This window comes from Pezoporus wallicus, unplaced genomic scaffold, assembly GCF_028554395.1.
Source record: "Pezoporus wallicus isolate ANWC-B61680 ecotype Strahan unplaced genomic scaffold, APGP_CSIRO_Pwel_v1 contig_6966, whole genome shotgun sequence".
Taxonomy (NCBI): Eukaryota; Metazoa; Chordata; class Aves; order Psittaciformes; family Psittacidae; genus Pezoporus; species Pezoporus wallicus.
Window position 1 is genome coordinate 4,160,686 of NW_026639746.1, and position 27,935 is coordinate 4,188,620.

General features: G+C 40.6%; 1 protein-coding gene across 1 annotated transcript; it reads right to left on the minus strand.

Annotated features, from left to right (window-relative positions):
* Positions 1-1,782: 1,782 nt before the first annotated feature.
* Positions 1,783-27,034, minus strand: LOC130602665 (ADP-ribosylation factor-like protein 8B). The gene is made up of 7 exons (XM_057415775.1): positions 26,704-27,034; positions 22,391-22,471; positions 9,557-9,630; positions 9,106-9,199; positions 6,947-7,014; positions 4,017-4,087; positions 1,783-1,984 (listed from the first exon to the last, which is right to left on the minus strand). Exons 1-7 carry the CDS (start codon positions 26,890-26,892, stop codon positions 1,935-1,937), a joined length of 627 nt encoding a protein of 208 aa, XP_057271758.1. The 5' UTR covers positions 26,893-27,034; the 3' UTR covers positions 1,783-1,934.
* Between the last annotated feature and the right edge of the window lie 901 nt (positions 27,035-27,935).

A 27,935-nucleotide genomic window follows, 5' to 3' on the forward strand; every position in this document is an offset into this window, starting at 1 on the left:
CAGCTCTACTACTTCAGAAGTCCATGAGCAACAAGAGTGTTCAAAATTCATCACCTTAGCCAACTAATGCTGGATTTTCAGCATACAAAATATCACTAGATGGATTAAATGGCAGATTTTGGAGGGTCATTTCCAACATCCCATTTCAGGAACATCCACTATTTAATTTAGTTATTTACTGAGCACTCACTACATAGTCAAATTATTTTTATGTAACCATAGAAAATTTGGGGCCAGACTTCTGTAGACAATTTCTGCAAACATTTCTGAACAAGAGCCACCTGACTACCATGCTTGTAGTAGCATTCCTGTGACACTCAAGAAAGACTTTATCATATCTATGCAGTACATGTTTTAAGCAGCTTATCAGAGCCACTAACCTAAAAGCAACCTTAGACATGACAAAAAATGCTGCTGTTTTTACAGTTCATGTACTTAAGTGCAAGAATTGCATAAATGATTAATACCCTTTTTAATACTGCAGCAATCACCTTATTTACCATATCTTTAGACCAGCATCCCAGAACTTCTCCCTCCTAGATCTGCAAGTGTCCTTGAAACACTTGGCCACTGAGTATCTATCCTGTGAAAGTTTTCTCTACTGCTTCTTGACATGAACTTTCCATATTTAAAAGAATTTCCAAGCTTGCAGAATTCCTATCACAGCGCCTCTAAGTGAAGCACTTGGAAGCAGGTACCTATAAGATATTAGTGAAGCACTTGGAAGCAAGTACCTATAAGATATTAGCAAAGCATCAAGATTTATAAAGTGAATTACTTCTTCAATCTGTTTCAAAATAAATAATCCTACTTCAGAGCCCAGCTATGCTATGGTATATGCTCAGAAATTCTGCATAGCTGAGGAATGGAAAGAGTAGTACAGAAGCACTGTGAAAATTATTTCATTCACAGTAAAAAATGCTTAGAAAATCCATTAATTTGGGGGGGTAATAATTTCAGAAAAGATGCATATGACCTATCATTAGGTCAGACATAAGAAAGAAGTTCTTTACTGTCAGGGTGGTAAGGCACTACAAGTTGCCCAAAGAAGTGGTAAAAGCTCCATCCCTGGCTATGTTCAAGATCAGAGTGGACAGAGCCTTGGGTGACACGGTTTAGTGTGAGGTGTCCCTGCCCATGGCAGGGGGTTGGAACTAGATGATCTTAAGATCCTTTCCTCCTATCCATTCTATGATTCTATGATCTGCTCTCTCTCTGCGTTTCATTCCGTATTTAGGAGAGAAAAATATCCGCTGCAGTTCTAGACTCTTTCTTCCACCAATAGAGAACAGAATAGCCTAGAGTTTGGTTTATGTGTCAATTCAAAAAAAAATATTCATACAAATAATTCACATTATTAACCTGAAAAATTATATAACTACAGATACCCAACTTTGGAAATAACTTCTTACCGATGAGAGTATTTGAAAGTGTTCTGATTAACAGTATTTTTATGAATAAGATATTTTTAATAGTGGTTTTAATTTATTATTGATACTTAAGTACAGATGTTGGCAGGCAAAATGTGTATGAATAATTACATGATGTGTTCAAAAAAACCAGACATATGTTTCCACTGTGCAGTTTATTCAGTTTCAAATTAGAAAAAATTACTAAGTATTTGACAATTCACATGCATAAACTTAAACATTTCAGCCCCGAAAAGTATTGATTTCTTTCAGTCTTGTATTAAGGCATTCAGGAGTTTCACCTAGACAAACAAATATCTGGATTTAAAAAAAAAACAAAAATAAAAACAAAAAACAATAAAAAGAACCAAAATAGAGAGACAAGCTATAACTCAGTTTTACTTCTGTTAACAAATACGACCACGGTGAGCCCTGGTAATACACAGTTGTATTCTTTATCTTTTCAGTTGTGTGTAGGTGACAGGAGTCAAAGTGATTGGGAGTTATCCTCAGGAAAAAGTTTCTTCAACAGTGTCTTGATTTGGAGTGCTGAATAAGCCATTGTAGTGTTATGTCTGCCAGGATAGATAAAACAAAATGAAAAAACTCAACAGCCTGTTTGCAGAATGTAAAAGGACAACAGAAAACCAGCACGTTAATACAAACAAACAAAACTCCAGAAACCACAGGCCCTCATTTACACCTCATTAAAAATTCAGTATTGAAAACTCCAGGTAAGGGTTTTTTAATCTTGTTGTTTGTTTTTAAATTATGTGCATTTTGTATTCTTGAAATACAATGACTGACATCAAGTTCTCTAACCTACAGATGAAGAACTGTTGGAAAAGCAAAGATTTAAATTTACCATAAAAGGAATGGTAAAATCCAGACTAGAATGAAATGCAGTGTGGGAATAAAGGCAGAAATACACAACCAGAAGTGAAGGACAAACATCTGACAAAGCATTAAGAAGCCATTAAGGCAGGTTGTATGAGTCCAAGGTCTCTGAAAGACATGCAATACTGGACTCAAATTTGATAGCTGAAATTGGTAACCCTCCTGATACAATCTAATGCATTGGGCTGAAAACGGCAGCAGTTCACAAACTGATTCATGAGCAGCTTAAATGTTTTTTGCCTCAAGGCAGTAACATCTGTCAGGGAGGTAGGAAGAATGCCAGGGGGGAAGCAACAGCTCTAGCCCCAAATTTAAATTTGTTGCCACATCTGTCCAAAATTCCAGACAGCATTCCATGAATATTCTGGCAGACCAGCTTAGGCACCAAGACTGCAGAGAGAAGCACCCCGCAGAATCTAAACCAAAGCTAATAACTATATACTCATCTTCATACAGTTTCTGTCTCTCAGGACACAGTAACTGGCAGTCTTACACCTACACTTCCTGATGAGACCCATTAGCCTGCAATTTGCACTATCATCTCATTCAACTGCAACAACATCAATCAAAAATGCAGCAGAAGACAGCTGCCAGTCTTTTTAACAGCCTAGTAGTTTCATCACTAATAAGCTAAACATTTTCATTCTAGTTTTTCACTATAAAATATGTTTTTCAGTCTTTTGATCTCCCTAGGTTTTTGCCCAACCTCTTTTCAGTTTCTCAAGGTCTTTCTCAAAAGACAGCACACAAGCGCTCCAGTAATGCCCACACAGTTCCAGTCACATGTGATATATATAGTCTGATCCCATCTGTTAGTTCTTCGGGCAAATTGTCAGGAACCAGGTTAGCCTTTCTAGGCACAATGTTACACTGAAAGATACTTGAGTGATTCTCCATTAGGATTTGAGTCTTTTTCATCACCAGTCCCAGGACTTCCACAAGTAAGTGATCAACATCCCTCTGCACTAGCAATCATTCTTTTCACTATTTTCCTATTTGCAAATTTTAGCATGCCTTTTTTGCATGCTTTTCTCCTCCAGGCCATCCATATAAATGAACCAGGATCAAAACCTATTCTCTCCAGGATCCTTTCAGAAATTAAGCTGTTTTTACCAACTTCTAGTCTCAATAGAACTCTTGAGATCCTTCACTGCAGCCTTGCCAATTCAATGAGGATCAAGCACTGCATTTCTAAATCTCAATCACCTTTGCTGCCCTTCACTCATCCTGACTTCAGGATACACTCTTTGAGTCTCCAACAGGACAAAAGCACTAGTCCCTCAGTTTGAGGAACACTGCCATACAGCCACGTGCATGTTAAGACCCACTTACAAAGTAAAACCACACATGGAACAAAACAATTACAAAATCTTTTAGGTATCAGCTAAGAACTGGAAGGCCTTCATATCCAGTTACTATTTTGTGAGGGATTCAAATACTTTGGGGTTTAGATGTGCTTTTCCAAGGCTCCTGTCAAATTAATTTCTTAACTTCTCATGGAACTAAATAGTTCTACAAGTGACTTTAAAATTACGCATAATTCGATGTCTAAACAGATACAACTGCATGCAATATTTGCAACAAACTCTTAGAGATCTTCAGTTATATGCTGGAATTAGATATTCAAATCTCATTAACATTTTTAACATCTGAACCAAAGTACAAAATATACACTAATGATGCTGTTAAAAAAAACAAACCAAAGCTTACCAATGTTATCCTTCTCTTTACAGGAAATGGAATAGCAGCAGATTTCTCTGTCTTGAATTGCTGAAAGGTTTCTGCAGAAACAGAAACAATAAAATAAGCGGTACTGCAACTCCACAAAAACTGACAACAGAAATTTCCATTAAATTACATGCTTCCTGCTTTTTACTCAGTAGGTTCAAATCTATCCTCAGATATTAAATTTTTAAAATATGCTACTGCACACAAAACCCCCCACATCTCTTTAACTTAGCATTCATCTTCTACTCTTTTCCCTTGGAATACAGTGTTTTTATCTCCAATAACTCTTAATCAAGCAACAGCACTCAAATGAGATGTAGAGTGGAGGCACCAAAAAAGAAAGAGTTTTGAGATCACACAAGAGACTCTAAAGAGCTAGTGACCTCCCTGAACTTCAGGAGAGCAGATTTGGCCTCTTCAGGAACCTGCTTGGAAGAGTCCCATGGGATAGGGCCCTGTAGCAAAGAAGGGCTCAAGAAAGCTGGTTAATATTCAAAGATCATCTCCAAACTCAGAAGCAGCCCATCCTAGCAAGTCCAGAAAAAAAACAGCCAGGAGGCATAAGTGGATGAACAACGAGCTCCTGGCAAAACCATGTTACAAAAAGGACACATACAGAAGGTGGAAGCAGGGAGAGGCAACCTAGGAAGAACACAGAAACATTGTCCAAGCATGCAGAGACACAGTTAGGACAGCCAAAGCCCAACTGAAATTGGAGGAATGTCAAAGGCAACTCGAACAATTTCTGTAAGTACATAAGCAACAAATGGAAGAGAAAATATGGGCCCACTGCTCAAAGAGACAGGCAACCTGGTTACACAGGACACAGAAAAGGCAGAAGTGCTGGATGCTGCTTTTGCTAGCAAGATTAGCCTTCAGGAATCAGATGTTCCAGAAAACAGAGGGAAAGTCTGGAGCAAGGAAGTTGTACTCTTGACGGAAAATCAGGTCAGGAAATACACAGCAAACCAGACAGAGAGAATTATGTGGGCCCTGGTGGGATATATCTAGGAGGAATGAGGGAGCTGGCTGATGTCCTTGTGAGGCCACTCCTGATAACCTCTGAATGATCATGACGACTGGGAGAGATGCCTCCAGAGTAGAGAAAAGCAAATTGCACTCTTGTCTTCAGAAAGAGCAGGAAGAAGGACCCAGGGAACTACATGACAGTCTGCCTCACCTTGATCTCTGGGAAGGTGATGGAGCAACTAATCCTGGAAACTCTTTCCAGGCATGTGAAAGGTAAGGTGGTGATCAGGAGTAGTCAGCATGGATTCACAAAGGGGATATCATGCTTGGCCAACCTGATAACCTTCTACAATGAGATCTACAGCTTGGTAGATGAGGGAAGAGCAGTGTCTGGGAAAGCAGCTTTGCAGAAAGCAAGATGGGTGGGCACCAAGTTGAACACGATCCAGCAATGTGACAAAAAAGGCTAATGGCATTTTGGGTTGCATTAGGAGGAGTGTTGCCAGCAGGTCAAGGAAGGTGATCCTTCCCTTCTACTTAGCTCTGGTAAGGTTATAATTGAGTGCTGCATCCACTTCTGAGCTACCCAGTACAAGACTGGTGTGAAGCTACTGGAGAGAGTCCTGTGAAGGGCCACTAAAACCACTGAGGCAGTGGAGCATCTCATGTATCAGGAAAGGCTAAGAGAAGTGGGACTCCAGCATAGAGAAGAAAAGGCTGAGGGGGGATCTTATTAATGTGTACAAATATCTGAAAGAAGGCTGTAAAGATGGAGCCCAGTGACAGGGTAAGAGGCAATGGTTGCAAACTGAAACACAAGAGGCCCCCTCTGAACATAAGGAAATACTTTTTACCTCTGAGGGTGATCGAGCACTAGCACAGGTTGCCCACAGAGGTTGCAAAGTCTCCACGCTTTAAGATACTCAAAAGCTGTCCAGACACAGTCCAGGGCAATCAGCTCTAGATGGCTCTGCTTGAGCAGGTGGGTCGACAAGGAGGCTCCTTCCAACCTTAGCCATTATGTTTCCTAAGTCCTAGTTTAGTTGCTTAGCCTTTGGACCACAGAATTACAGAATGGTTTAGGTTGGAAGGGACCTTAAAGATTGTCTTGTTCCAACTCCCCTGCCATGAGCAGAGACACTTTCTGCTAGACCAGGTTACTCAAAGCCTCACCCAACCTGGCCCTGAACACTGCCAGGCATAGGGCAGCCACAGGCTCTCTGGGCGACCTGTGCCAGTGTCTCACAACCCTTGCAGTAAATAACTTCTTCCTAGTATCCAATTTAAATCTCCCCTCTTTCAGTTTAAAGACATCACCCCGTGTCCTATCACTACATGTCCTTGTAAGAAGTCCCTCTCCAGATTTCTGACAGGCCTCCCCAGCCTTCTATACAACTTCACTGACTACTAATTAAAATTCTGTGATTTGAGATGCAGAACCCTATTCTGCAAAATTAGTGCTATATTGGCCATTTTTACAAAATTGTGTATTTCCTTTATAATTACCCTTGCAATGCATCAATTTAAGTTAGTTTCAGTAATTCATACGTATATGCTTTGGATATGAGCCCAAAATATTTGAATTGCTTAAATTTACAGGCAGTAGTTTGAAATGACTCTGTTCTAATGCCATATGAGCATTACTGAGCAATGTACTCTGAAAAGTGTAAGTAAGCCTATTGCTATGTATAGCAGCTGTATCTTCAGTGATGGGAAAACAGGATTATCTGAAACAACTTTATACAAATGAAATAATAATCAAGAGAGGTTCAAATCTACTGCAGTCAGTTATCAGCCTAGATTGCTATTTCAGTTGCCAGGAGAGCTTGAGTATCTGAGAATGTAAAATGGAATCTGTTATAGCTGGTTATTGCCATATACTACTAGTGATTTTCTCTTACATATCAAATTTCAAAGTGCTGCAGCTTTTTACAGCTACTTACAATTTCTCAATTAACTGCTTTTCATCCAGTGCACCTGGGAGGTCTCTTTTATTTCCAAGGACTAACACCTGAAAGAAATCATTCATATGCATGTTAAAGTCAAGAGCAATGAAAGTTTATTTTTGTCTTTAACCATTTGTTTGCATTATTTTGGATCTTGCATCTAAGTAGTTCTGCAACAGCACACATTCAAAATGACTAATGATTGTGGAAGCATCATGGAAATCCTGCTCCTCATCCAGGTCAGATACTGTATGCACATTCTCTGGATCCAATTATTTCTGGCTGTATCAGTACCAGAAGTCTTCTCTGGAAGTGAATCTCCTTTCTGAATGGCATTATGGGATGGTGTCAGATTGAATGCAACTAAACTTTGCAGAGAGCATGCCCTGGGTGCACTCAACCAACAACAGACATTCAATTCACAAGACCAGACTAATGTTAATCAAAAGTAGGACCCCAGCAATAGATGCTGGGTCCTCGAGACCCAGGCAGGATTCTCTCTAGAGAATCTTAACACTGACATACTAAACAGTCAGGCAACCAAACCCTGTATCATCAAAGCACCAGCAATATGACTGATTACTTGCCCTCCACTTCGAGCATCCATGGTAGAAATCAGAAAGGCAGCCATTTGGAATTAAGTCTGAGAAATGCAGAAAAATTACTGAATAGGTGTCAGAACTTAAAAGTTGCTACAAAATGCTTAAGGCTTCAAGTATAAATTAAGGTCAGATAAATGGGTTGAGCACACTGTAAGATAAAGTAAGCAATGGAAGGCTTTTCTAATTATGATTGCATTATTGTTTTCCAGATGTGTTACAATTCTGAGTCAAGACTGTCCCACTATTTTCCATGAATCTGGAACACATTAAAACTCATTACTTGCAGACTCAGATTAATAAAGCTACTTTAAAATCTATAATGCTAAAGCCTGCATACAATAAATTGGAGGAAGTTCAATACTAGTTAATACCTATGAAATAGAAGTAAGTAAAAAACACATTACTGCATCTTGGAAATTACTGTGCTGGTCAGGCTGGGCAATTGGAATGTGATATTATAACATATAAAAGGAAAGGAACTTAATTAAATACTTCTGAAGATACAAAAGACCTATCATTTCAGGAAGGAAAAGTGAGAAGTAAAACAGGATGTGAAGACAGCACAAAGGACAATGTCACTCACCATGAATAGCGTGACTATAGACTTCTGCAGGATATATTCAATATACACTTAGCATACAGAAACACAACAGTAACAGCAAGCCTTATAAAAATTATTGAGAGTCACTTGAAAAATTCTTTTTCAAGGATGGATGTGCAAGAACCTTTTTCTCACAATGATTTCATGTTGGCTGGCTGTCTACTCATTCTCAGTTGACTTTAATCACATGCAGTGGCCAAATCTCCCAATATTTGCTTACAAAAAAGGGGCCAAGCAGCAGCCATCAAGTTGTACCTTCTTCCTGATTTGTATGTACCATTGTTTTCCTTCTTATAATCAAAGCTACAAACGCTTGCTTGGTGATATCAGCAAAGATTAGTGCTAACCTGATGGATTCCTTCTAGTCTAAACTGGCAGATTATATTTAATTAATCAGCTAGTTTCCAACTTCATAGTTCCTCACTAGAAGTTCAGCAGAATATACTATTCTTTGACACTTCCTGTTGGAGAACAGATGTATATTTGCATTTTTTTCCACATGGTTTGAAAAACTAAACAGTCACGAAAAAGTCGAGACACTTAAAAAGTCAAACTCCTCCACAGTCTCTGGAAGCAGATGACATTATCTAATGCATCTGCCAACCTTCAGAAAGACAAACCTCATATGCCTTAAGATACTGCCAGAAATATATCTGGGTCACTGGTTCAAACCCAGCCAAGAAGGGGACTGACTGGAAGTAATTACTGTCCGATAATGCCACATATGAAAATGATTTTTTCCCAAATCTATTCCGACCTTTAGAGAAGAAAACCTACAACCACACTGCAGCACTGATAAGATGGCTTAGATGACTGAAAAAATATCACAATAATTTTTGTAACAGCACTCAATACATCCAGGCTAATATTTTTAAGAGTCTAGAGGAACCAATTCATGAGGATTTAGGCTACATTGTCTACATTCAGGTAAGAATAATAATCAAAACACTTACTGGAATTCCATGCAATTGTGGTTTATCTATCAAACTGTGTAGCTCATTCTTTGAAGCTTCTACTTTTTCTAAGTCTGCTGCATCCACCATGTAACTGCAATGGGAATATAGTTATTTATGATAATGACCATTTCCTGAAGAAAGTTGCATTAAAACATCTGAAATTTGACAAGTATGGTTACATTCACAATAGCATTAGAACAGTCCAAAGTTGCATAAGTCCTGGATTTATTAAAACACAAGGATACAGAATCAAATACACGCCATGGGGAAAAAAAGGCCTGGAACACGCTATTACTAATGCATCTGGGTTGCTGGATGTGTAAAACACACTACTTTTATCATGTTGGGTCTTCCTATGTGGCAGACGTGGACAAAAAGAAAAGCATAGTTACAGAAATAATACATATTTCAAAATATATTTTGTATAGGCATACAGAAGAAAACTTACACAACTGCATTGACTCCTCTGCAGTAACGCTCCCACATACTTCGAAACCTTGGCTGCCCTCCAATGTCCCATACCTGGAAAAGGTAAGAACACCTCAACCCCACAATGTTTTTGAACTACACAGTAGTAACAGCAGAACTCTTACATGCAGCAGGCAGATTCCATTGACAATGCCTAGATGAAGGCAGTTTCCCAAGCGACCTTCCTCGAGAGACTGGTCTTCTCAGCCCCTTCCAGACAATGGAGTGGGACAGGCACATTCACAGGGCAAGTCAGTCCTGTGACAATAGCAGCTCCAAATATCCATTTAGAGAATGCTGCCCTTCCCACTCCAAGAAAAGTCTTCCTCAGATACCAAAGTGAATTATTGCAAATACACAGTTCAAAACCCAGAAAGAATAGTACCATTGTATGAAAACAGTTATGAAGTTGCATTTTTTATGGGTCTAGGGAGACCTATAAAATATTAAGTAAATAAAGATATTAAGTAAAGAGTTGGTCAGAGAGCAAATTAAATCCACGAAAAGGATAATATACTCTAGGGTGCTCCGATATCTCCACAGATCTCACATTTGTTCATCAAATGTGCTTTAAAAGACACATGGATTAACTGACCAGAACCAGAAAGGAAACAATAGTATATGGTAGGTCTGAAAGATTAATCAGTGAATCTTAAGAAAGCTCACATTCTGCTTGAGACTTTATAAAGCTTCAATCCTGCAATACTTAAGCATGCTATTGGTATCGGGCAATCCTACTGAATCCTTTATGGTTAAAAGGCTAACACATTATCTATCTGTACAGGAGTTACTTATTCTCCTTTGCTTGCAGAAAATCAGTATTTTGGGTTTCAAAACTACTTCCAAGATCAAAATACCAGGGAAAGGATTTAAACTATGCAGGCAAGGGCTACATGATTATGTAGACAGTTGTTTTACTAGTGGCACACCTATCAAAATAGTGATGAACACTGAAAAATAGAAGGAACTGAACTGTTCATACATTAATGATAAAGATAAGTAATCATTTCCTATTTTAATCAGATTTAGCTAGGAAAACATTATGTACCATACAGCAGATCTAGGAGGCATATCCACTACAGTACAAACTAAATTTGGAAGTAACATACACAGAAGCAAAATTTTCTTAAGAGTTGTTTCCATATTTCTACTTTATAAATCCATACATATTAAACCTGCTGTGACAACAAAGACTTGCACAAAGACTTAATAGACTCTCGGGATAAGACCTTTTTCAACTAAAATTGTGGACTATATTTTTAATTCCACAATTAAGTCATATTTAGGTATTAATTTCTCTATCATTTTCAACACCTTATGTTTGTATTTTAGAAAGAAGTATTTCCCAGTTCACCATTAAAATAATTTCCTGACTGCTCTTACTGTTCCTTCTGGCATAAAATTAGTATGTCACCTAAATGTAGACTGCCTCTGATCCCCTTTATAAGATCAAGAATTTTACATATGGAAGAGGTTTGAGTGAACTTCTGACCATGAACTTCTGACCATGAACTGGGTATCAAATACTAACTGCACTGACATTTAAAGTGCTATTTTAAAAGTACTAATAAAATAAACCTTTTATTTTAAAAACTTGAGTACACAGTTCATTATGATAGATGACAAACCTCACACCAACACTATACCAATAACTCATCAGGACCTTGAAACTATCAGTAACCATCTGCTGCACATCCGGGTGTCTGGAAAAAGAAACTAAATTATTTTCTTGGTAGATTAGAGAAGAAAGAAGGGGAAAGAGGACAGGGAAGGCCAGTAGTAAGATTAGATTCTTGGAGACTGATGACAATTATTCCTGTTAGCCACAAAAATCTACAAGATGATGTAGCCTGGACCAATCACACCATAAATAATATAAGACAGAAAAATACTGGTTTTGCCCTTGTTTGATGATATACTATATTTCTAGTACATTAAATTGCAATATTTATACTACATTAAATTGCAAGTATGATTATCATTAGCAGAAAAAGTCACCTCAAAACAATGGAAAGGTAAGTCATTTCCAATCAGTTTCCCTAAAAAGGCTTACAGCTATTCGTTAAAGTACAACATGGAGGACACCACATAGACTAGGTGTTTTTAACAGTGCTTGGGAACCCAGTTTACCTTAATATATTAAATGACAATAATCTGAAAAAGGAAAAAAATAAATGCATGAAATAAATTTTAAACAATTTTCACCTCTTTGCCTATGAAATTATGATGGTTACAGTAACAACTTTCTAATCCTCTTTCTAACATTGCATAACTAGCGACAGAGTTGACTAATTTATTCAAAACACAAATCTCTGCCTGAAACCATTTCCACTGTTCATCACAGAACAGCCAGAACTGTGAGAATACAAGTGGCACCCAGGAAGGAAGGGGGAGAGTCCTTAATGTTAAAGCTTGTGTGAGCCTTTCATGTTTTGTAAATCACCTATTTTTGTATCTCAGTATTTAATACACAGGTAAAAGTATATTCTGGGTGTGAACTGGGAAAGGCACGTGACTACACCTTAAAAGCAGAATAAACAGCTACAAAAATAAGTTTATTTTGTCTGGGTGTTTTTTAAAAGAGACATGACTTCAAATTTCTCCCATGGCTTTCATTGGTCCCTCGGCAATAAGATTTTTATAATGTTTAAGAGGCAATTTTATCCCTAGAAGATCAGATGATTTTAAGAATCAGAAAATACCTACAGAATGACAAAACTAAAGAGAGAAAAAGTTTCCTTAATACCCAGCCCCACTGTCTCACAGGAAATTAAGATATCAAGTTGTTGCCGTTTAGGCTCAGTCTCAAAGGCATACATCTCATTTCTACTGCATTTTGTCAACAATTATTGTTCCTGTCTGTTCCTATAAAGTAGTACCTCTAATTGTGCTTGCAGGTCTACACTATCATAAAATAATGCAATGTTTTAATTTTTAAACTAGATTAATCACCATACTTTGGAATCATCATTTACCTTAGTGTTTATACATACTTGTTAAATCAAATTCTCCTAAAACAGGAATCTCTCTGGATATGTCTCTTCAATTTATTTCTGTGGCTAGAAGGCTCTTTCTTAAGACCACACCTACCAAGTACACTGAGGAGCAAATCCTTCTCCTTTGTACAGAGATGTATCATGACAGTTGAGCAAAAATGCAGTTGGGGAATAGGTTCAAAGGTTTTTGAAGGCTTGCAGTTACAGGGAGGCTCATTAAAAGTCTGTTTGTGTTTCTGCTAATCAGCTTATATTGTGGGAAGGCTTGTCGGTTAATCAGACAGTTTCAGGAAAAATTATTTTCTAGATGTCAGTTCACATAGCTTTTTTCAGCCATGCTGGGTAGGTATTTCTTATGGGCAGAGATGTGTACAACGACATGTATCTCAATGTCATTGCATGGGTTCAGTACCCAGGATCTCATGGCAGTCAGTGAAGACTAGACAGCCATTCAGCTGACCAGACGCAACATCTTTGTTAGGATGACAAAATTACGCTCTAGGCTTGACAGTACTGACTAGAGCTCCTCTGACTACTGTTAAAGGAGCTTAACCCTCACTGCAGATGTATAGCTATTTACATTCAGACATCTTTACTTACAAGATGAATCCAACACTACAAATACTTGGAACTCACATGTATCTTTCTGCTTGGAAGTATTCAGAAAATATCAGCCATAAAACCTAACCTGAACAAAGAAGTGAGGAAATTCTAATGATTGCATCTGTCTTACCTTGCCTACTAGATGAAGCATTCCTGCAAAGCACCCACTGCTCTCCACTGAGTTCAGATAATCTGGCTCAGGCTGGCATTCTCCTCTTTCAACTGGCTAAATTCCAGGGAGACAAACCTGAAACAGTCATTTATACTAGACTAGAGTCTTCAATCAGTAATGTTCAGCTTCCTCATCTAATAAAGGGAAAAAATAAAAAGCTAAACCAAATAACCCTAAAGTTTTTAATAAATTGCCTTGTGGACACATAACTCTAGAGCCTTACTAGGAGTACCAGCCATGTAACCTATTATGGAAGCTAGAATACCTTACTTCCTTAGAATACTTACCATCCACCTACTACCTTGTATTTCAGAAATGCCTTTACAGTTCCCCTTAAAGCTGAAAAAAAAAAAAAAAAAAAAAAAAAAAAGCCACATGGCTACATTTTCTGTGGGCAATTGTTCCCAGAATACCGTGTTCTTTGAAATCAGTCTTGGTCCTTTAAGAACCCTGTTGTTACTCCTCACTGGTGATAAAGTCCAAGTTTTAAGCATTTTTTTTTTCAACTGGGTGTTTTATTTTAGTAGCATCAGACAGCAAAAAATAAAAACCAAACAAACCCCTATATGCATGTTTCACATCTTATAATTTGTTAATTTAATCATAGCACTTTCACTGAAGAACTGGAAATAGACTTCGACTTGCAACACAAAATGGTTGAATATCTTCAACTCCTGAGAACAAGCACGGAGGCATTTTTAATGGGAAGGGGTATTTCTCAATGATCAGGGTGTATTTGACATTTTATCAGAGATACAAGATACAATGTTGGAAGGATCAACATGTGGACTTTAAACAGGACACAAAAGCAAAGTCTGTCCTCAGAAACTGCTTTTTGAACCTCATGCTGCTTACTTCCATGTTGTTCTAAGGCAGGAGAGTTCCAGGGAATGCAGCTTTAGAGGGAAGACTGCAATCCTCTCAATCAAGATGTAGCACACATCTAAGCAGAAGAGCCAACCCATCCTATCCTCAATATTGTGTTGTCCCTAAAGCAGAAAGCCTTAATTCTGCATGACCATGTACAGTCCTTTGTACCCTCTTTTCACATAGTCTACAGACACCGAAATCCAAGATATTCTGGTGAAAGTAGGCATGTAAGTTATAGGCAGAACTTGCACTTGGAAGACTGATGGCAATGAGACCAGAAGCAAGGACTCTGATATCTCAAAAGAGATGATCAATACTAATGTAGTGATTACTTTTTCACAGCATATACACTGTTGCACATCTTCCTGACTTTTCTGTGCTGTTGAGCAAATAGTAATTTTTGCTTTCATTGCTGTACGTTCTTCAAGGACAAGCAAAATTAATCTAATACTGGTAGATTAGACATTCTTTCATACTGGTAGAAGGACATTCTCTCATGACAGATTTAAACCCACAGAGCAACTTTCTGGCATTCTCCTCATGTGTTCTCCTTGCCGCTGCCTCTCAAGTCTGAGGAATCCCGACAGATTCCCAGCATTAATCAGACAAAGTTGCTGAGAACAGTGCTAACCAGGGGCAGCATTTATGGTTCCCAGGTGTCCTAACAGGATGTTGAATAGAACATATCTTTATATGAACTACAGGTAATTTTATGCTGAGAGTGGATAAAAAGAAAATATCAGAATCCTGAAGTATCCAGAGCAACTAGAGGAGTGGTCTGAAATAAGGCGGCTGAAATTCAACACACGCAAGTTCAGAATTGTCCATTTGGATAGAGGGAACCAAGTGCACCAGCACAAAGTGGAAGCAGGCAAGCAGAGGTGAAGGAGAAAAAGCTTAAGCTGTTCACAAACTAGATTTTCAACAGTGTTGCAAACCTTAAATCAGCCTGTACTAGAGCAGAAGCATGTTATGTATGATTTTAGAAGTATGTACTGCCCTGTCCTCAGTGTCTCAGAGCATCAGTCTATAGAGCAGACATAAAAGTCCAGATGAGAAAAGAAAGGGTGAAAAAAGATTTTGAAAATATGACCTATAAAGAGGGGATGGGGGAGCAAACCCATCATGCTTTCCAGAAAATGGCTGCCACATATAGAAGAAGAAAAACAGCTCAATTTGTGATGACTGCAACCCATATCAGACATTAGAAAAAAGCTTTCCAACACTTAGAGTGAAAGAACACTGTACAAAACAACCGACATTGTACAACCTTCTTCATGGAAGAACAGATTTTAAGAAACAGTTACCCAAGATATTTGGGTAAATATCTGATTCACCTCAAAACACAAGTTTGGTTTAGATGATTCCCTGAGATCAACTTTTGGTCCTCATTTTCAGCAGTCCTAACAGTTACTCTGAATCACTGGTGAGACATTCATCACTGCCTGTTCTGACTCAGGACACTGCCCACGTGTCTGGGGGCTCCACGTGTTTGCCCCAACCACTGCAGAGGTTCCTATCAAAGTTATGATGCTGACTCATACTCTGCAGCACAGAACTCACAGCACAGATACAGTCTCCAAGGCTTCTCTTCCCAAACTGTGAGATGGAACAGTGCTTTCATACTTTTCCTTCTTAGCTGACCACTGAGTAATTCTGAGTATGCTCCATACTCATTCTCTGAGACACTTTCTAACCCTTATTTAACTCCTTTTCACAGAATCACAACACCATTGAGGCTAGCGGGGGCCTTTGGAGACTGTATAGTCCAACTCACTCTGGTCAAAGCAGCATCACCTACAACAGAGTGCTCCAAGGATGGAGATTCCAGAACTTGGCTGGTCAACCTGTTTCAGTGTTTGGTTGCCCTCACAGTAAAAATACTTTTTCTTATGGTTTAAATTGAATTTTTCATAGTTCAGTTTGTGCCCATTGCCACTTGTCCTGTCACTGAGCACCACTGAGAAGTTTGACTACATTTTTTGGATACATTGATGAGATCTCCCTGAACCTTCTCTTCCTCTAGGCTAAACAGTTTCAGGTGTCTCAGCATCTCCACATGAGAGATGATCCAGTCCCTTAATTATCTTCATGGCTCTTTGCTGTACTCTCCAGTAGCTCCACATCCCTCTTGTACTTCAGGTATGGCCTTATCAGTGCTGAGTAAAAGGGAGGGATTAATTACCTCCCTTGACCAGTGGTCAAAGCTTCTCCTAATGTAGCCCAGGATGCTTGCTGGTCTCTGTTGCAAAGATACAGTGCTTGCCAATGGCCAACTTGGTATCCACCAGGACCCCCAGATCACAGAGTCATAGCATGGTTTAGGTTGGAAAGGATCTTAAGATCATTTAGTTCCAAGCCCCCTGCTGTGGGGGGGACACCTCCCACTGGACCAGATTATTCAAAGGCCTGTCTAACCCGGCCTTGAACACTGCCAGGGATGAAGCATTCACATTTTCCTTGGGCAACCTGTTCCATGTTCCTTTCTGCAAAGGTGCTTTTCAGTCAGTCAGCCTGCGGTGGACTTTGTACTTTCATGTCTCTAACTTCACATAGGTCACGTCAGCCCATGCCTGTTAAAATCCCTCTAGATGGCAGCATAACTTTCTGCTGTTATCCAGCCACTCCTCCCAGTTTTGTATCATCAGCACCTGCCCCATCATCCAAGGGAATAGGCTAAACAATCCCTGGCACGTATCACTAGTAACTGGGCTTTCTGCTGTGGATCATAGCCCTTTTGAGTCCAGCAGTACATTTTCCTTACACACAACTATCACAAATCACTGGGACATCTCACAGAAATTCTTCTTTATAGAAATGACCATTTTGACTTGAAATCAGCCCAGATACAGCACAGCCTTTCCAAAGTTACCCAAGCCATGCAGAATAGCCTGTACAACACTGCTAGCGTTATACAGGCAGTACACACAGAGGCTGGTAATACTGAATGACACATGATGACAGGTAAGGTGGTTTTTAATTGCTACTGAAAAGCAGAAGGATTCTGTTTCTGTGAGGATGTTTGGACACTTGGCAACTCTCCAGAGAACGTAGGAGTGCTGGAACTACGGAAGCTGGAAGAACGCACAGAGCACGGATCCTCCTCCTCCCTCTCTGACATCAGAGCACACAGCAAGCAGCAAACTTGGCCTCGCCCTCCAGCAGACAGGGCTGCAGCTCCCGTGGAAGGACGCTGGCCTCTAGTGGTGACAGCTGGAGGACCGCAGTCCAGCCACCCTCCGCAGCTCCAGCCCCCGAGCACGGCCCAGGGCGGCCGGCTCCAGCCTCGATGTCCACGGGGTACACAGACTGTCTGATGGTGCTACGTCAAGAAAACCAACTGCAAGAACACTGAAAATGAAGCTGCTGCATTGCCTGTGCGTATAGATGGCTTGTGTTGCTCCCTTCCTTTTTTATACCTGAGTCTACTCTATCACTGTAAGAATGAAACATTGGTTAGCTGGAGCTTCAGTCATTTAAAACAACAGTTTGCGTGCACATCTTCTCAGGCTCTCAAAATCTGAGTTTGTTCAAATAAAGTTTTTAGCTACTGTCCAGGTTATTGAACAGTAAATCCCACCAAAGCAAAAAGACTAGGGAAACTGAGCTGATTAAAAAACAGATTCCATAAAATCAAATCACTCAGCAAAAAAAAACCTGCTTGGAATTAAACCCCCAAATTGATTCAGTAATAATTATTTTTTTTTTTGGTCAGAAAAAAAGTGGTAAGTCATTAGGTTTGTTATGAACTTCATCAAATTAGTTTTAACAAATCTCTAAGCTGTTGTACATTAGGTATTTCAATGCTAGATACCATCCCGTAATTTAATACCTCAACCACAACCTCAAAATCCATAAAACTTCCTGTTTAGATTTCAAATACTGGCCAGTACAACAATCCTTCTTCTTTGCCTCTTCTTTTGTTGGAAATAACAGGCGACAGGTTTTATTAAACACACAAGCCAAAATTTGACAATTCATGGTTAAAGCGGACAGCTTTACATTTCTGCTAATCCTCAGCTTGGACTGAAATGCACATGAAATTGGCATCTTCGGACAAAATGTTTCTCCTTGCATAAATCGTTTTCCTTTCAGTGTGGTTCAGATAACTACTCATACATACAGGCATGCCGGTGACCATATTTTCACACACTAGGATTAGAGACTAAGTATGAGAACAAATCTACTGGCTTCCAGGAATGCCTGCCAAAATCATAAGAAAATAAAGAGCAGGGGCTCCTTAGTTCTTGTTGCCTGCCGAAACGGTATGGAACCTACAGAGAGAGCTGTAGTGAAGAAACCAGGCAGTGACACTGCATTAGCACAGTGCTTCCTCTTAGCGGCCTGCCCCAAAATACAGAAAAAAAAAACAACCAAACAGCTAAAAATTAATATCGCTTACTTGTTGGTGTTGCAGCTCACTTTGCCTAACGTGATCAGTCTTACATTTCCAGAATGCCTTTTTTTTCACTTGATGACTTTTTGACCAGATGGTTTCTCAGCCGCACTGTTACAGTAAGTTTAACTGTTTCTGTTTTGCAGTGTCGCCTGAGACCTTTGAAAAAAGTCAGACACAAGGCCTATCTGCTTACTATGAAGATCCTTCCTACCACGTTTGAAAGACTTCATAGAGTTAGTAACATAATGCTTTATCCAGGAATTTTAATAATAGCCGACAGTTGGATATCATAGTATTTTTTATGAGAAAGGTAACCTGCTTTGTTGGGATGAATAGGTTAAAGAAAATTCCATTCTTGAATCCTTGTTGAATAGGCTGCAAACAGCTCATCAAATGATTCTAGTATGAGGCATCCCCCTCACCATTCTTCAGCCATCAACTTATCAACAACTGATGTCATTATTCTCATAGTAAAATAATTTTGGAAACCATATCTAGCAATTGGCTGTAAGATTTTAACAGCTTACCTAGATACTGGAATAGCGATGCACAAGTACTTCATCTTGACAGGCTTTTAAGGAAATAAGTATACATAAGAGCCATACTTGCTACACCTCTTACTTTCGTTGTATGCTGTCATAGGAGAGAGATCACAAGAACTGGTTTCCTGTGCAGACTGGCTTCCAAACCAAGTATCGTTTTTGAAACTAGTAAACATATAAATAACTTTAGCATTATTTCCTTATTCTTACAACCTTATTATAATAACTATATGTAACATGACTTTTGAGATCATAGGATAAAAAAGCACAGTACCACAGAAACTAACATACCTCCTCCCTATATGAATGTGATCTTGAAGTACCGTTTGCACAGACAACTGGAGTACAAACTTATTAGTCATTTCCTTCACTTACCTGAACTATCCTGGCTCAAAAACTACTTTATTTTGAATACTGCCTACTTGTAAATGATTTGCTTCTCTAGTCGAATGAACCATTAACAACTTTCTCATTTTCTTCCACATCTGACAATTCTGTCACAGCATCAGTACAGCGATCAATTAGCCTTATGCTTTCTCTATATGGCCTTATTGTTCCTATGCAAGACAGAAAACAAGGGAACTGAAAGGAAATTCCTATTCCTGTGTATTATTTATTAGCTATGGTTGAATGCAGTAACTTTTTTATTGACTGTTGCATATATGGATTTCTTTGATCATTGACAGATCTTCTTTGATCTAAGGCAGATGAGATGAAAAGTTTATGAAACTGACATTTAGAAATAATTAAAATAGAATCCTCTCCTGATTAATTAGGAAGCATTACTAAAGCTCAAGTGGAAGGTACTACTTCAGTACAAATGTACTCCTCTGAAAGAGACAGTAGGGCTCAGGTAGGAGAACAAAGAACACCTGCATGCCTGAAAGAACAGTAGGAAAGAAATACATCTTTGAAGAAGTGGAAACTTAAGACAGTTTGACTACTTAATGTGAAACAAACAGCTTCTGCTTGTAAGTCTGCATTTGAGGTGTCCTATCACAAATTTGTCACTGCTCCTGTTCTACACATCTGCTGCTGATGTGCAAGAGGTCAAAAAAGCATGGGATGGCCTTAGGATGCATTTGCATTTGTAGAGTGCTATACTATCAGAGGCAGTACCTCTAAAATTCTTGTTATAAATACACTATTTGATTTGCTGTCATATCTAGTGTACATGTTAATTAGTTGTAACAAACAGAATCTTGGGGGTGAATACCTATACAATTACCACATCAATCAGAATGCTCTTTTGATATCAATGCCATAAATTCTCTTTCATAACTAATACAAATCATTAATTAACCATAAGGACTAGAACACATAACACCATCCAAAATTTGTAAATTCTAACAATATAGCACTAAATATTTATCTTTTTAAAATACTGTCACTGATCCATCTGAAGCCACAAGCAGTCTGTGTGTACTGACCATGTAATTCTGGCAGCCCTCTAGCAACACGCAGTGTTAGTTCTGCCTAAGAGTTTGCAGCTACCAGAGTGGAAGGATGAAGGAAAATTTAATTTTTCTCACCAAATGGAGAGACTGCTTTCTCCCTGTCCAGATTCTGCACTCTAAATATGGTGGTTTGCAGCTATCTAAGTCAATCTATCCAGGCTGCCCCCAAAATGCATCATTCTGCCCATGTCTGTATCCCACTTTCCCACACAGTGGTGGCACCAGTAATCACACAGCTGTTTGAGGAGCACACTACTTGGGCACTGACTGCGGAGAAACTAGCATGGTGGGGGCAGGTTTGGTTTGGTTGGTGGGTGAGTTTATTTAGGCGTTGCTTTCATCTAAATAATTTGGCTGATCTACCATGTGATCACTGGTGCAGACAGAAAAGGGGTGCAAGGGCGCAGGGTGTTCAAAGCAGAATGTAAAACCTCACACTATGATGTACTTCAGCCGATTGTAAAAGCTGACCTTAAGTCTCTACCACCCGCATTAGACCTGCCTGATTCTCTCTTGGTTTCCCAGAAGGTAAATCTAGTATGCCTCTTACATGAGGAACATTATATGGAAGTTTAGAAGTGCTACTACAGGCAGAAAAGTGGATGCATTAGAAGTTTATTTTGCGACTTTTTTGTAAGAGGGGCTGGTTTTATTGCCCCTTACAAGGAAGATTCTGCTTGGCACTGTAACATACAAACAGACATAGAGGAAGCCATTGATTACTCTGCAAGCTTGTAACAGGAAGTAGACACACAATTGGAATGTACAGTGGAAGGCCCTATGGTCATGTGGGAGTTTGAAAAAGTATAGCAGGATACTAAAACCAGAAATAACAGGCACTCACAGCACTTACACCATTATGGTAACTTTAGGTTTAGGGTTTTCTAGTTCAGCTTTAACATCTCCCAACCAACAGAAGTAAATGATCCCTTTTACCACCCTTTACCTGTTAACGTTTTTAGAGATAATGCACAAACAGTTAACAACTGCTTATATTCACATTACAGGTCATTTCAGAAAGTCCTCCCTAGATTTAGGAGCCACACCAAACCAGACGAAAAATTCTATCTTTAGAACTGAGAGAGAAAGAAGAGAAAATTACTTTCCCTTTTGAGAGAAAAGTCAAGGTAGAGGCAAAAACCTATATATCCTTTACATCATTTTAGATAGAAGTTATGAAGATCTGGACTAACCAACCAGGCTCCCTTCACAACCAAACAACACAGAGCCTTAACACTACAGGAGTTACTTATCTCTATTTTGATGCCTATGGCATGAATCACAATCAAACTGGCATCATCTTCTTTTCTCTAGACGCCTAAGAGATGGTTCCCTGACAACTGAATTACATTAGATGTTTGATTCCCATACAGCCAACATTACGTGAACTGAACTGCACTCTCCGCTGAGATGCGTAAGTTGGGAGTGAAGCTGCTTCAGATTTCAGTTAAGAGTTGTGAAGGGGAGAGAGAGAAGGCACTTGCAGGAGTCAACTCCAACCCTTTAATATCCCAGAATGTTCTGACCTTTCTAACCCAAAAGAGTGCAACAAAGTTTCTGCCTGGCATGGATATAATGAAATCAAAATTCATTATTTCTAGATTCATGTAACACAGAAATATACAACTATATGCCTTTTAAAAGTTCTGAGCTAGAAAAACAGATAAAGAATCCCACCATCTTCAAAGAAATTTCCTGTCCTTTCACATTCCAAATTGAAATCACTTCCTCTATTAGTTAGTCACTCTGGATTTATTTCAAACATGCACACCTACCTTTATGGTAACGTTTCCTTTTGTTATTTTTCTCATATTGAAGCCTACTGTAGGAATCATATCTTCTGTGAACTGCCCTGACTAGAATACAAACAAACAAACAAAAAAAAGAACAAAAAAAAAAAGAACAAAGTATTATAAAACAGTTCATACACAGCAGATAAGTTTCTCATTTGCAATCTAGAATTTTTATCTTACAACACTGTAAAATATCACATTAATTTTCTGCAAGAGCACCGGCCAGCAGTGACGTTAATGCACTGTCACGCCAAGAAAGACTGTTCATATCAGCCCTTCAAATGATCTTTTATTCTCCTCAGTGACAAAGGTCAGCCCAGAAACCATAAGACCTTGGATAATTCATCTGCTCCTTCAGCAAGCCAGAAAGCAGCATGGTCAAAACGGAGAATCACAGAACCATTGAATAGTTTGGCTTGAAAAGGAACTTTAAAGGTCATCTAGTCCAGCCCCCAGTATGATAAAACATGATAAAACTGATTATAGCAGGATTTTTCCTTACAGTTTCTCACTACTGTTACCAATGGTTCAACTCCAAATGTAATAAACGACAAAGGAGTACTTTGTAGAAAGTATTATGTGCAGACCCTTTCCTTCTGAGTAGATGCCAGCAGAGGAATCCTGCTGTGGAAGCTAAGAGAATGCCATAAAGATAGAAAAATACAAGGTACTAACGCAGCACAGCATAAACCCAAAAGATAAAATCAAATTGCTACCTCCTCCCCCAGTTTCAAGAAATGTTTTTACAAGACAGATGCTTGTCATCACGATAACGGGAACCTTACACACATGTACCCACTACAGGAGACAGCTTTTGAGAAGAAAGGTGAAACTCAGACCTTAGCGGATAATTCATTCTTTCTTTTCAAAAAGTATTGTTAACAAAGTATTGTGTCTCCCAGGCACGGTGCATTCTTCCATCTATATCTGGCCATATTCCCTTCAGCCACCTCATCATCCCGTATGCCATGGCTTTGTGTTTTCTTGGAAGAAAATATGGGCATGCTCCAATACATCTCTCCCATCTGAGAGTGGGTGATCATAGCTTCACAGTGCACTGCAGCAGCTACGTGCCTCACAGAGCACACACTGCCACCAATTCGCCCTGGTGCTATTGCTATATACTTTCTGCAAATTTTCCCTGTTCATGGCAGAGTGAGAACACACGATGCCTCTAGCTTGTCTTCACAAACTAAGATTAATTATTTTTAATCTGGGATTTTAAAAGCTGTACAACCTTTGACAGGTACTTACCCCCCCCCCCCCAAAGATTTTGGAGTCTGGAATTAGATTCTTCCATCAGTTACTTGTTCAACCTCACCTATGGGAACCTTCTTGCTATTCTGTACAATATTCCCCGTCTTTTGTTTCTGAAAGTCTTTTTTTTTTTTCCTTCCTCTTTCCTTGCTTCAGTGACTTGTCAACAGCAATATAAAAAAAACAGTGAAGACAAATGCACCTGCAGCCTCATACAGATATAAGCAGCCATCAGTGACACAACTTCTTAATTGGATGGAGTAAAACAAAGACAATCAGTAACTATCTCCTGTAGCACGTACTGGTTTAATTTCTTAAAATATAAAGCACGTTTATTTGTGAAGGCCGGATGTATAAACACATAGAAATACATAAACCCTGAGAATGTAGCATCATTACTCAAGCACAAGAATGCCTCGAAAAACAGCCGGTCAACTCAGAAGGCTATTGTTTAAACAAACTCATAGAAAGTCAGGATTACACTTTGCCAGCAAATTATACGCCATATGTAACATGCTAAACTGGAAGACAGACATCAGAAAAAAAAAAACAAATCCTTCATAACTGCTCTGGTATCAGCAACAGAATGCAAAGAATTAGTGTCCCCTTTACTGGTCTTTAGTCTTTTCTTCTACAAATTTTCCATTCTGGTTGAATGAAAACAGCAACAAAGAAAGTATTATGTTTACAGTTCTTTATTTTCCTCACACAATGAAGGAAACAAAGTAATATGTCAAATCTTTTGCCGACATTAGTACAAAACCTCTAATTACTGTGTTTTGTTTCAAGTGCTATAAGCACCATAAAGTAAGAAATCTGTTCCATTTTGCTTGCTAAGGAAGTTTTACATGACAAATTACCTATTTTGAGAATATCCAAGATGTGCAAACAAGTTTAGGGTTGTATCTCAGTAAAAAAGAGATTACATCCTGACACAGATGAAAGTAACTGATGCTACAACATGCTGTCCTCTTTCAATGTTGCTGAATATTGATTTGACAATGAACACTGTCATTATCCCCTACCACATCCATAGCCATGGGCCAGATTCTACTCAATTATATTAGTGCAGAGCCATAGTACCACACAGGGACATTATCCAAGGTTTCCACTAGTAACAAAGGATTACTACATAATCTTCAAATTCTTAAGAGAGGAGGCTGTCTCAAAGGGTATTTATTCAATGTTAGTCTGATAAGATCCCTGAATACACTTGCAAAGTGGAAAAATACAGTATTTTCTTAACACTTGTTTATATGATCCATTGCAGTTTGCATTTTAAGTATCCACTGTTTTGTAACGGTTAGTTTCATCTTGTCACATTCTAGCCACATAGACACAAACACAGAGTTCCCAGTCAATTTGCCATCCCCGTAAAACTGTATTCAAGCGTAATATCTGCCATATCTTAAACTGTTTACTCACAAATTCTTTAACCACCTTTCTTTGTTGATTATCATGGTGTGTCATCTCTAGACTGAAAAATACAAAAGCTACAAAACCTGCAGTCCGTGACACTCTAGCCACAGAACATGGATGCCTGGCAGAATACTCTTAAACAATACATATACTGGCAAAATCAGACCTCTAGTAACAGCAGTGCTTTGCTATTAAAGGTATTAGCATGAGAGAGACACAAACATACGATGCCATACCACTGGTGGTCTAGCATAAGTGAGTGGACAAGCAGTTATAGGCACAAAATCTAACACCATACACAACTGAACCAAGGTCTCTGAAGTGCTGTATTTTTTGCTCCGTTTATGAAATCAATCCAAGAAGCAATGCAACTTATCATGCCTTTTCCCCCTTACTCAGCAAAGCCCATCCTTTGGAGAGGAACGCTTCCAGTGGGCGCAAAGAGTGATAAGGCCTGTGCTGAGTGTCTAACAAACTAACATACTAAATCCAGGTATTTTCTGCTTATTGATTGCTGATGCTCCCCAGAACATACTTTTACTGTACACTTTCCCTACTCCGCTTCATCTCCTACTCTGCCTCCACCTCTTCACTCCCGCTGAGTTACAATCTTCTGTTTTTCCCTTAACTCAGAATCGTTTGCAAAAGCAAACAACAAATACCATATACTCATGTCATCATTGCCTCAATCTCTTTGGCTTTAGGTCATACACATCCCAGTTTGGTCTGATCTGTGATCTAGCAACTTTTCAGGATAAGGGCTAAAGAACATCTGGAAACCTTTATCTCATGGCAGGTGAAGCTGCAAATCTCACCAGACAAGATGTGCAGCAAGAGTAGGTGCTAAGCTTCCTGACTAGCAGGAGCCATACTTGACATATATAGCTGTTTCCACTTCCCGATGGAAAGTAAATCTTCAGGATGGACCTAAATGAAGGTCAGAGAGCACAGTAAACAAAGATGAGAAACAAAGACGGCAATAAAGTGGAAAACGCCATAGCAAGCATCAGCATTAGAGGGGAACAAGGCTGCAAGGCCATCACCACAGGGGGTAGGGAATGTCAAATTCAGACATGGAATGCTGGGAAAGAGCTATCAAGGAACCGTGTGTGGCATTAACCTTGATGCAACTGATGGGAGGGGAGAATTCAGTTGACAAGGGAGTTGTGGCCTTGGATGCAGGATACATTCTGAGTTACTCCGGGATACACTGGCCGTGAAAAGCCAATTCAATCACAGGCAAGAGCCCATGCCCAGAACGGGCACGCTCTGCAGTCAGCAGAGGAGACATTTTCTTTCTCCCCCCGTCTCTCCCATTTCACACGCACCCGATCCTGCTGTGAAATTCCCGAGGCTGCCAGCGATGCGGGAGCTGCCTCACGCCCGCCGCCCCCCTCTCCGCAGCGCAGCGCGGGGCCTCACGACAGGCGGCAGCATCGCAGCGGGGGCAAAGCCCGCACCTGTTGCCGGGGGAGGTGAAGCGAGGCGGGAGGGGCGGCCCCCTCCAGCCAGACCACACCGCCGGGCCGTTGCCTCACCGCCCACGGCCACCGCTTCCCCGCCGCGGGCCGCCGCCCTGCGCGCCCCCCGCCTTGCCCCTGCGACCGGGGGCCGCGTACCGCCAGCACGGTGAGCAGCGTGGTCTTGCCCGAGTACTGCAGCCCCACCAGGGTGAGCTCCATCTCCTCCTTCCAGAACAGCGACCGCAGCCACTCCAGCACCCGCGCCACCAGCGCCAGCATCCCGCCCAGCGCCCCCGACCTGCGGCAGGCGCCCAGCCCCAGCGGCACCGCCTCACTGCTGGGCATGGGAGCGCGGGGCGAGGCGCGGCGGAGCTGGGGACCGGGCCGGGGTCGACGGCGGCGAGGCTGCGCCGGGTCCGGGAGCAGGAACGACCCTCACGTGATGGCGCCGCCGCCCTTCCCGCTGCCACTTGCTGCAGACGGGGGAGGGGTTTGGCCCGGCCGGGGGCGGGGAGCGTGAGGCAGGGCCGGGAGGTGGCCGGGGCCGGGTGGGGCGGTGTCCGCAGGGTGAGGAGATAGGGCCGTGTCCGCAGCGGGGGACGGGGGTGCTCACGGGTGAGGCAGCTCTCGCACGGAATAGCGGGCGCTGAGGCATCCCACGGGCCTTACGGGCATGAGGTGGTCGTATGGCGGCACCGCAGTCTCCGGGGAGCAGCAGGGTGGCTCCCGGTAGCGCGACGAGGGCAGCGCGGTGTGAGGTGAAGAGCTGGTGCCTGGCGGGAGTGTGGCAGGACGCGGTGGCCCGGCATAGGTCTGCCGCTGTGGGCTGTCCGTCCAGCACCATGCACGCAACGGGTGGGCCAGGGCCACATGTGCACCGCTGGCTTATGAGAGTTGGTGGGATTTACATCTTGACAGCATCGATGCTGTAGGTCCTTCACCTGTAGTTGTGGCAGTTCCCACACTCCTGGACCTCCACTCTTCTTATGACACTCTTGAATTGTTTTATCGTGTCGGGACAGGTCATCATAGAATCACAGAGTGGTTTGCGTCAGAAGGGAGTTCAAAGCTCATCTGGTCCAACCGCCTGCAATGAGCAGGGACATCTTGTGCTAGACCAGGTTGTCCAGAACCACATGCAGCCTGGCCCTGAATGCCTCCGGGAATGGTGCATCCATCACCTCTCTGGCCAACCTGCTCCAGTGTTTTACCCCCTTCACTGTAAAAATTTCTTCCTCTCTTCCAGCCTGAATCTCCCCTCTTCTAGTTTAAAATCATTGTCCCTTCATGCTGTCACAACAGGCCCCGCTAAGAAGTCTTTCCCCATCTTTCTAAATAGGCCCCTTTTAAGAACTGAAAAGTCACAATAAGGTCTCCCTGTAGTTTTC